A 10701-nucleotide genomic window follows, 5' to 3' on the forward strand; every position below is an offset into this window, starting at 1 on the left:
ATTCTGTGGACTGACGAGACAAAAGTTGAACTTTTTGGAAGGTCTGTGTCCCATTACATCTGGCGTAAAAGTAACACCGCATTTCAGAAAAAGAACATCATACCAACAGTAAAATATGGTGGTGGCAGTGTGATGGTCTGGGGCTGTTTTGCTGCTTCAGGACCTGGAAGACTTGCTGTGATAAATGGAAGCATGAATTCTGCTGTCTACCAAAAAATCCTGAAGGAGAATGTCCGGCCATCTGTTCGTGACCTCAAGCTGAAGCGAACTTGGGTTCTACAGCAGGACAATGATCCAAAACACACCAGCAAGTCCACCTCTGAATGGCTGAAGAAAAACAAAATGAAGACTTTGGAGTGGCCTAGTCAAAGTCCTGACCTGAATCCTATTGAGATGCTGTGGCATGACCTTAAAAAGGCGGTTCATGCTCGAAAACCCTCCAATGTGGCTGAATTACAACAATTCTGCAAAGATGAGTGGGCCAAAATTCCTCCACAGCGTTGTAAAAGACTCATTGCAAGTTATCGCAAACGCTTGATTGCAGTAGTTGCTGCTAAGGGTGGCCCAACCAGTTATTAGGTTTAGGGGGCAAACACTTTTTCACACAGGGCCATGTAGCTTTGGATTTTTTTCTTCCTCATTAATAAAACCCTTCATTTAAAACTGCATTTTGTGTTTACTTGTTATCTTTGACTAATGTTTAAATTTGTTTGATGATCTGAAACATTTAAGTGTGGAAAACATGCAAAAAAGTAAGAAATCAGGAAGGGGGTAAACACTTTTTCACACCACTGTAGATCATGTGATGGCCTCTGATTCTGAATGTTTTGATATAGTTTTGCCGTTTTTAAACGCAGACCTCCAACTCAACATAACACAGGGTGAGTAAATGAAGTTCTCCTTTAATAACAGCGATGGCATTTCGTTAACTCCTTCACACTCCACATTTAATATCCAGCCGTCTAAGTGATTGAATCGTACTGAGAGAGAGAATGATCTTAAGTAGCACTCGATATTCTTCAAGAGGCCTGAGAGCTTTTGTACTCCAGGGTCCTTTTGAGGATGAGTTACTGTTTCACCAGGATGACTGCGCCTCAGGTAGACAAATATTTACCAGAACGGCATTTTCAGTCGCAGTCTGTTTGTCTTTTGAGTGTCTGAACCGGTTTCTCCAGACTATTGATCAGCTGAAGTCGCTCACAAATTCCTTGCTTTTGTCTGAATAAACTTGAATTATCAGAGGTGCTGCACCCACCTACATTCACTTCAACACCCCTTTTTCAGGTGAATATTTGCTCCATGCTTGAAATGAGGAATGCCTGTGTTCATACAACAGCTGGTAAGAGTTTAAAAAAAATCAACAAGAGGGATATTTCTTCTTTTTATTTCATCTGCATTACTATTGATATTTTTTAACAGCGTTATGAAAGCAGAGTAACTCGGGTGAATGTCCAACTTTCTCTTTCTCTAACAGACTGCAAAAAAGAAAAGGAGTAAGACTGAGATATGCAGCTCAGTGACTGACAGTGCTGGAATAAAGAGGCCCTGTGAATGTGGGCAACATGATCTCCTCAGCAACACAAAGAGAAGGGTGCACACAGGGGGGAACACTGTTCTCAAAGCATATCTGTATCAGTATGAAAACACTGCAAAGTCCTGAAATCTTTATTTCCCAATGCCAACAACCTCAGCGTATGAATAGTCTGAGTCAACTTTATGTGACTTTTGTGACTCAGTTCCTTTATTAAAGAAGTTGTGTGGGGGAAAAAAAGGTTCAGAGAGAAGTCATGGACTAACCTTGGAGTAAAGCCCTCAGAATGGCTACGTCAATGTCCTGGGTCTCCTCAGAGCTGATGTGAAACACAGTGATCTGTTTTTCAAGAAACAAGATAGCGCTTATCAACATGTTCCCACAGACATGATCCAGATGTTTCAAGAGTTTGTGATATGTGATATATCACTTTATAAAAACTAACAGTAGATCATCACAGTTGTCTCTGTGGCAGAGCTTCAAATGGCTCATTTAGCTGAAAGCTGATTTATTTTCTCTTCACCAGAAGCTTTGTGTTTGGTTTCCAGAAATTTCATTTAGTGACTGATCTTTGCAAGTTTATTTTACTGCTGCACTCGTTGAAATGGGAATAAAAATAAATAAATACTGAACATGAATAACAAAAAGTGTATATAGTGCAGTTAAAAATTTGAAGTAGCATGGATGTACCAATTCTTTGCTCTTCATGCACTCCATCAGAGTCTGAAAGAGATGGATGGCATCGCTCTGGCTGAAGTTGAATGTTTTCTTGATGGTTGCAATGATGTCAGTCTCCACTCCATCAGGAAGACGACTGTAGAAGAATTACAGTAGAACATGGTTACACTGGTCACACTGCTCAAACCCACACAGCTGTAAAACACTTAAAATACAGGTTTGATGCCAGCGCCACGGTTTTTCGTGCAAGGAGAATTACCAGGCGGCTGCCTCTGACAAATTTCGTGCCACCTCCAGCTCTTGACAAAACTCTGACTGGTGTCTTCATGGAAAACACTTCTTTCTAACAAGCGTAGCATTTAGTGGATTTCTGTCATTTGTTACTGCAATTGCAGCATGATGCTGATGTTGTGGTGCTGTATCGTAATCAGCACAGTGCACTGAGAGAGTGCTGCCAAACTGCCAAGTGCTGTCCACGGCAAACAAATCACTAAAAAACAAAATTCATGTTTTGATACAAGTTTATGTCACCAGCTGGCATTTATAAATGCCGTTACAAACAGCAGTCTGCATTCATGATCGCCGCTCCATGCTCATCTACATGTGTGCCTGAACACCATCCTGTACACTCACTACAATGTTTATACCGGTGAAATGTGAGGAAAATAAAATTAATTTTGAAAAGGACAAGCTGTCTTACAAAAGTGTCTTCTTAAGTGTGTGAGAAGGGATAACTTTGATCAGTGCTTCCCAACTGGTCCAGCCACAGGGTCCAGATTTCTCCTAAGTCATTAGGAAAATTTGTGTTTGGCTATGTCGTTGAGCTAGTTTTGTCTCTGGCAAATAGCTGTCTCTTAATCTCTCACTCTACAGCAGGAACTCACTGTACTTCAAAATAAAATGTGTTTTTTTACAAACTTGACATTTTTACAAGTCACTTGTGGTCCATTCAGAATGGACCCGGGACCCACTTTTGGACCGCAACCCATCAGTTGGGAACCACTGACTTAGATCCTTCAAAAACGGGAGGAGTTCTACATTTGCGTGAATATTATTTTGCCAGCAGAATCAAATAGTCTTAAAGAATATCCAGTATATCAGTATTTGTGGTGATGTTCTCAGTCTCAAACGTAGCTTAACCCGGTCATGTGGATCTGCTACTCTAGTACACAAACAAACAAACCGAAATCTGTAGATAAACATTTAACATCCCGGGATCCACATTAAAGAAACAACTGACTATCCCTGTTACAATGTGGCACAAGCTATTAATAATTGTCTTTTTTTCCACAGTCATATAATTAATAAGACACCTCAAATACACTGCTTGTAAAAAGTGTTTGCTTGAGCCAGCTGTAATAAAACTCCGCTAATACATTTCAAAAACGTCAGAACGGCTCGTCCGTCGTAATCCAAGTGCCCTGAAGCCGAGGCGTGCAAAACTGACTTGAAAAGATGTAATTTACTCCACTTTTATAGCATCATTTCTCGACGTGGTCAGTTAGCTGTGCTGTGTTTACATGGCAACTCACGCGAGACTCGAGATCTAGCACCACCACTAGCCATCAGCTAGTCTCGCGCGAGTTGCCGTGTAAACACAGCACAGCTAACTGACCATGTCGAGAAATGATGCTATAAAAGTTACATTTTCAAAATGTGGGTTCCATGCACTTCAAGTGTAACTGTTATTCCGGCTAGCTGTTATCCTCTGATACCCCGAACTAGTTTTGTGGATTAAAAAACTACACTGGACTTCTTGTCGGCACGAGGGTCAGTAAGTACTGTCTGTATTTTCAATCTAAAGTGGCCATTTCCTTTAATTAACCTTCTGAGGGACGGATAAACATTAACATATCTGCTTTGGATCTGTGCATGTCATGAATCCTGACTTTTTTGTACAAACATAGCTGGGATGGGTTCATTATTTTTTGCATGTCAGCTAACAAAAAGATACATTTCCAGTAGGAGCAGCACAGAAACAGGTAGTTAAACTGGATCACAGTCCAAAATCAACAAACCAGAGATCAAATGAGTAGTTTGAGTTCACTGACAAATTTACACTGAAGACACGAAATGTTGGTCGTGTGCGAATGTCTCACAACCTTTCTCGGAAGTGTGTGCAAATTTCTTTTGTTGATTAAGCCTGTCAGGAGATTACTTTTAACTGCGCTCTGTCACAGGTTCAGCTATTTTTAGCTCTGGTATAACAGACTGGGCTGTGGCTGGGCTGTTACAAATGCTTCTGAGACAGAAATAGATGAGAGCCACCAACGACGCTGCCATCAAAGCAATTGCGAGAAAAAAAGAAAAAAAAAGGAAGGAGGAACATCACTGTCTGCAACACAGTAAATAATTCAGCACTAACTGCATCATGCTGACAATTTTTTTTTACTGATCCTCCAATTTTAACAACTTTTTTTAACCACAAATCTAAATATTTAGATCTTTGAAACCTTGATTTTTTTTAATTCCCTGGAGGCAACAGTATTTGGAAAGATTTAGCTTTGGCACGCCAACCACAGCTGTCATTGTCTCTCCCCCACCCATCCCTGTCATCTGTGTGTGTGTGTGTGTGTGTGTGTGTGTGTGTGTGTCTGTGTGTGTGTCCTACCCTCCCTCCTCTGTCTGCTTGTGGATGTAGGCCAGGATGTCAGCAGCACGGCCGGTCCCCTCACACACCACCACTGGGACAGGAGGGCTCTCCTGCAGGTACTCCAGCACGGTCAGGATGACATTGGGACCCCCCTCAAAGATCAGAGCCACAACAGGAACACCTTGACCAATTCCTACAACAAAGAAGACAGAGAGTGTGCTCACAGTTAGGTTACATTTTTCCCTTCAGGAAAATAAAGACAAACAGGCTCAACATGTTACCCCAGCAGTTTCTCAAAGAACTGACTCCAAAATTGTATTGCTTGGCCATTAATCACTGAACGGTTTTGGTCCAAGATCTCCTGACCCAGTTCGAACCTGCAGACCTCTCAGGTCGCCTGGTTCTGGATTACTGGTTGTTCCCAGAGTCAAAACTTAACATGTGACGCTGCCTTCAGCTTCTATGCTGCTCAAATGTGAAACAAATTGCCACTTGAGCCAAGACTTGACACAATGTGGACTCCTTTTACTTTGTGATTAATTTTCTTTTAAATCAAACATGTTTTAGTTATTTTGTTTTTATTCTGTGTGCTTTTGCCTTTATTGTTTTATTGCTTTTATCCTTTGTTTCTTGTGCTTTTACCTGTGTAATCTGGAAAGCACTTTAGGTTGCCTTTGGGTATGAAATGCGCTATATAAATAAAATTTGCTTTGCCTGCTTTCAGCTCCAAAGCCATTCACATAACACAGCTCCACCCCAGTGACAGTTTGTGAGAGGTTAAGATGATAATACTCAGCTCACTGTTATCAACTTGTTTCCAACTGGTAAATACAAACAGACTTGATGACACTCTGGAGTTAAGTTCCCTCTGAAGGGTATGTACTGTACTGATAATTGTCTACCATAGGAATTTATGATGCCAAATAACCACTCAATGCTTTGGTTGTTTCCCTGTGGTCTGTTTGAAGTTGTACTGGCTGCACTTTCTGATGTAAATTCAATCCAGCTCATACAATACTTCACTGATGAAAGAGCTATACAACTTATTAACTGATATCAATTAAAACGTCAGTAATAAAGAATTTATTTTACCACAAAATGTAATGTATGACTTCTTACTGTGAATAAAGGAAATCATGCCCGGGCAAATTTAACTTCCTTCATACAGAAAATACGCAGATTTATTTTTGTCTTCAGGAAGAAAATCATGTCAGCTTCTTTGAACAAGTCCTAATTTATCCAGTAACACTTAACAGCCTGCACAAAATGTCAAAAAGGAAGAAATTAGTTAACTACATTGCTTTGGCTGTTTGGAGTAATTTGATGGTACTTTTATGCCCCTTCCTTGAAACCATTCCTTTTGAAAAAGGCTGGAAAAAAGTTGTTATGCTGTGTGTTTATATTCTACCAGTTCACTGACAGACATGATGAGCTTAGTGGAACATTACAGTTTTGGGTTACATTACAGTTTTATCTTAAAAGATACGGAAAACCAGGTATTTTAATTCAAGGGACCTACAGAGGCACACTAGAATGTGCATATTACTGATAAACAATACATGGTAATAATAATGAATTGTCTTTGTCCGCTGAGTGATGTATGTGTAGCCAAAATGAAACACGTCGACACACAAGATTTATGTGCCAGTCTGTGGGAGGTACTTCACACAAGCAATGTCACCGCTTATCTCAGAAGAAGAGCACCAGACTGCGTTTCCAGATCTAAAGTGACCCTGTATAATCTCATTTCTCAAGAATCCAACCCACAGAAACTGTTGGACTGAAGTTTCAGTTCTTCTTACGTGCGTGTATTCTTTGAAGGTTGATGTTCTTCTCCAGGTCTCGCCGAAGTTTGACCTCAGCACCGTACTTGCCCACTGTCCCATCGTCCACCAGGAGGAAATGGGAATGCAGATTGTTGAGAACGTTTAGTTTGCTGAGAGGGTTCAGCAGCGTCTGATACGGAGCGATGATCTGCAGTGCGGACATGAGGAGGCAGTGAAAGGGAAGAGGATAGGAGCGTGAGGGGAAAAGAAAAAGAAAAATTAATTCCATATATTAACAAAACAATCCAAACTATGACAAAATCAATGCTATCATCAACATCACACAGATGGAGGTTATCTGGTGTCTTAGCACTCATTGCCAAAGTATCATGAGATAATCTTAAACAAATGAGATTATAAAAGTTGCATCTTACGTCTCTGCCAATGAGATCGTTTCTGTTTTCAATGACTCCCCAGGGTGCGATCCCGATAGTGCAAATTTTCTTTGATGATCTTGAACAGTGTTCTTTGAGAGCGTCTCCCACATGCTTCGCCACACCTTTAGTAGGGATACATAAAACAACCAATAAACTTTCATTATTTCTGGACAGGAGCGAGTTTTTATGGCTACTTAGAGGGTAACTTCAGTAACTTCAATATTTTTTTTAAACATTGGAGGAGGACTTAGAGAGAGGTTGGGCATCAGAGAAGCAGCAGGGCAAACAGCACGTATAGCCAGCATGTTTTCACATAACTTGGTGAAACTGGGCATAGCGTCAGTTCAGGCAGGACACGATGCCAAGCTCAGCTCACATCCCAGCTACATCAGCTGATCTCAAACTGCCCAGTCAACTGATGGAGCAGCTTACTGATTGAAGGGAGTCAGCTGATAGACACATGATTCCTGTCTATGCAACCAATTAGCGACTCTCAGAGCTCCCTATTTAATCTGCTCTGGCCTGCCTACTGTTGCTGCTTCCTCTGCACGCTGCTTTGCAACCCGCCTCCACCCCAGCTCCTCCTTTCTTTGTTGTATCTGACTTATTAATGTCATTTCTGTTTGTCATTGAAGCTTGCTCTGTTTTGTTCCCGTGGGTCTTTGCTGCTGCTTTCCCTGCCTCAGGCTTTCCTCATTTGCACGTGGCAGGGTGGAGAGGTGTGCTCTCTCCACCTTAAGCTTTCCATGTAGACATGCAGAAGGGCGGAGAGGTGTTCTCGGTCCGCCTTTGGCATTCCACGTAGGTGAATGGGAGAGGCTTTCTGCGCAGGCCTGAGAAAAGGCAGAGAGGCCCCAGAACAGAGCCATACTGCCAAATATAATACTGCAAATGGAAATAAAGTTTTCTTTGACTTAAATTTTCCTGACTTAATTAAAGGTTAACTTCAACCAAATCAGAGCTGGTGATAGCTGGAAAACTGGAAACCAAGACAGCTTTTGTGGGTTTTGTTATGTCCTTTTAGAATGTTTTTGAATTAAGTGTCTTTTACAATGAGAAAATTACTGTTTTGTTAAATGGTGACTTTGGTGATAGTGATTTTGAGGCTTTCTGGCAGAGGTGGGGGCAAGTCACACGTGCAGGTCACAGGCAAGTCTAAAGTCTTAACCTTCAAGTCTCAAGCCAAGTCTCGAATTAATCTGTGAGGAATAAATCAAGTCATCGAGTCTCTGTAATTATTCAAGCAAGACAAGTCCAGTCATTACTCAGGTGAAGCAAGTCCCAAGTCAAGTCATACCAAATTCTGATGATTTAATAAGCTTATAAGTTAGCATGAAGACACATTCACGTCTCTTTCATTGTGGGTTTTATAGTGACCGATGAAGTTGGATGTCGTGGTGGTCGTGTCATTGAGCTTTGAGCTGCAGACCTTGCATACCACTGTTTTTTTTTCTTTTCTTACTACTAACATCGACAGCCTAACCTTTGAATCCAAATTTTATTATTTTTGGACCAGCCCCCTCCATGATAGGTTTCTTGTGCATTGGTCTATGTGTAGTAGGTTGCCAGGTTTGCACGCATTGCACTACAAGTCACCCATGTTTTCAATATCTAGAAAAATGCAAATATTTAATAAAAAACAATTCAAGTAATTTCAAGTCACCTGTCTGAAGTCCAAATCTCAAGCTGTGAATACCAAGTCAAAGTCAAGTCAAGTCTTTTATCACTGTTAGTCAAGCAAGTCTCAAGTCCTCACATTTGCGACTTAAGTCTGACTCAAGGAAAGTTATGAGACTCAAGTCCCCCACCTCTACTCTCTGGTTAAACAAAAAGAATTTTACTCATCTATCTCTGGGGATCCTTTCTATGATGTTCTCAGTCAGAATAACAATCTGAGCCTGTCAGTGACAAAAACAAGCACTCATAGTAGATGTACATTGTCGGTGTAATACTGCCTCTACTGCCTCCATTAGTGACTTGGTATCCTTGGCCATATCTCACTTAAACTTCTCCTTACCATATATATTTCTGCATAAATTTATGAACAGTAAAAGTCAACTCGACACCATAGATGCCATTAAACATGCATGTGAAAAGAAACAGCCGAGACACCCGAGCTTCTGTGACCAAAATGCCGCATATGGGGCAAGTCCACAACAAGTACATTAGTCCTGGGGTTGTTTGTGAACCACAATCCTCTGCTAATGGATCTCATGGATTCAGCAGTAATTTGTGATGCAGGAGACCATCCCAACTGGTCAGGGTGCCAGGGGCATTAAAAGTAATCACTGGTCTGGGTAATTGACCCTGTGAGTAATGATTTAAACACTATGATCAGACCACACCATCTTAACGTTGCGCTGTGGCTGCAGACACACCTTGGCCACGACACACAGCCAAATGACACGCTTAGAGCCCGGTATTACAACTTCTGCTACATCAGCGCATCACACACTGATGGTTGCTGTGTGCTCCTGCAGGTCTGAGTACAAAGTGAATGTGCATGAGTGTTCATTTAGGGACTATGTAATGGAACAGCGGTGGAAAGTAAAAGTTATTTAGCTGCCATATCCATTCAATAACAATAATACCAATTCTTTATCACACTCAGAGGGCAGTTTAACATTCCCATGCCTGCTGTATTATTTTCTCATGACCTGAACATGTTTCCCTGTCTTGTTTGTTTATCATTTTTCTGACTACAAACCTGTGTTGACCCCTCCGGTGAGGATCCAGGCCCCGGTGGTGACTGCAGCCTTGATGAGACCCTTGCCCACAACCTGCTTGATGCGTGGGTGCAGCTCAAAGTTCTGAACTCCTCCATGGACAGAGATGAGGATCTTAGGAAGCTCCATATGCCACTCCTTCAGCATCAGCCGCAGGATGCTCTCTGGCCGTGAGTCGTGGGACAAACGCACATACTGCCCAAGTTTTGCACAAACACAGGAAAAGCATGTTAACATGAGCACATAAAGAAACATCACATCACATCTGAGAGGCTGAAACCAAGAAATGTTTGGTTGAAAAATTACTACAGGGTTCCTACACATTCTTGGAAAAAATTCTAACTTCTCCATAACTTTTCAAGGACCCATGATAAAATTTACATTATTATTCACAACGTTTAAGTATATGGACAGAACTGTATGGTACGCTGTACTCCAATTATTAATTACTGTATTATAATTATTGCATTTTGTAAACAAAACACCACATGGACAAATATTAGCGCTAAATTACCACAAAAGCTGCAGAAAATTATTATTAATTCCATGAAACACAACAAAATTTCATGATTTTTTTTTTCAAAACCTGCAAGGACTGTACTTATACCACGACTTTTCCAGGTCTGGAATATTAGATTTAGAAATCCAATGACTCCTCCAGGTTTTCCAAGACCAGGGGAACCCTGTTACTAATTGATTTATCGACTGATCATCAAATCACTTGATTTTTATAATTAATAATAATGAATAAAGACTAATTATGGGTCATGGGTAATTTTACCCATGATCCTTTCATTGTACTTTTTTTTATTTTCGAGGCTGTTAGTTAACATTGGCATACCAACACTATCTTTAGTAATTTGAGAAATAAAGCAGATTACATTAGTACACAGGGTTACATGTACACTGAACAAAAATATAAACGCAACACTTTTGTTTTTGCTCCCATTTTTCATGAGCTGAACTCAAA

At 40.8% G+C, this 10701-nt stretch overlaps 1 protein-coding gene across 6 annotated transcripts in view; it reads right to left on the reverse strand.

The window, feature by feature from the left end:
- Window positions 1-10701, reverse strand: part of trpm7 (transient receptor potential cation channel, subfamily M, member 7) — a 61622-nt gene that overhangs the window by 33059 nt on the left and 17862 nt on the right. For all 6 annotated transcript variants that reach the window (XM_050045175.1, XM_050045026.1, XM_050044951.1 and 3 more), the window contains exons 5-10: window positions 9713-9926; window positions 7003-7127; window positions 6605-6776; window positions 4821-4995; window positions 2222-2345; window positions 1798-1870 (exon numbers count right to left, since the gene is read on the reverse strand). In XM_050045175.1, coding sequence (XP_049901132.1) covers window positions 1798-1870; window positions 2222-2345; window positions 4821-4995; window positions 6605-6776; window positions 7003-7127; window positions 9713-9926 — 883 coding nt within the window. The remainder of the gene's footprint in view (window positions 1-1797; window positions 1871-2221; window positions 2346-4820; window positions 4996-6604; window positions 6777-7002; window positions 7128-9712; window positions 9927-10701) is intronic.

Source organism: Epinephelus moara, chromosome 1, assembly GCF_006386435.1.
Source record: "Epinephelus moara isolate mb chromosome 1, YSFRI_EMoa_1.0, whole genome shotgun sequence".
NCBI classification, from domain to species: domain Eukaryota; kingdom Metazoa; phylum Chordata; class Actinopteri; order Perciformes; family Serranidae; genus Epinephelus; species Epinephelus moara.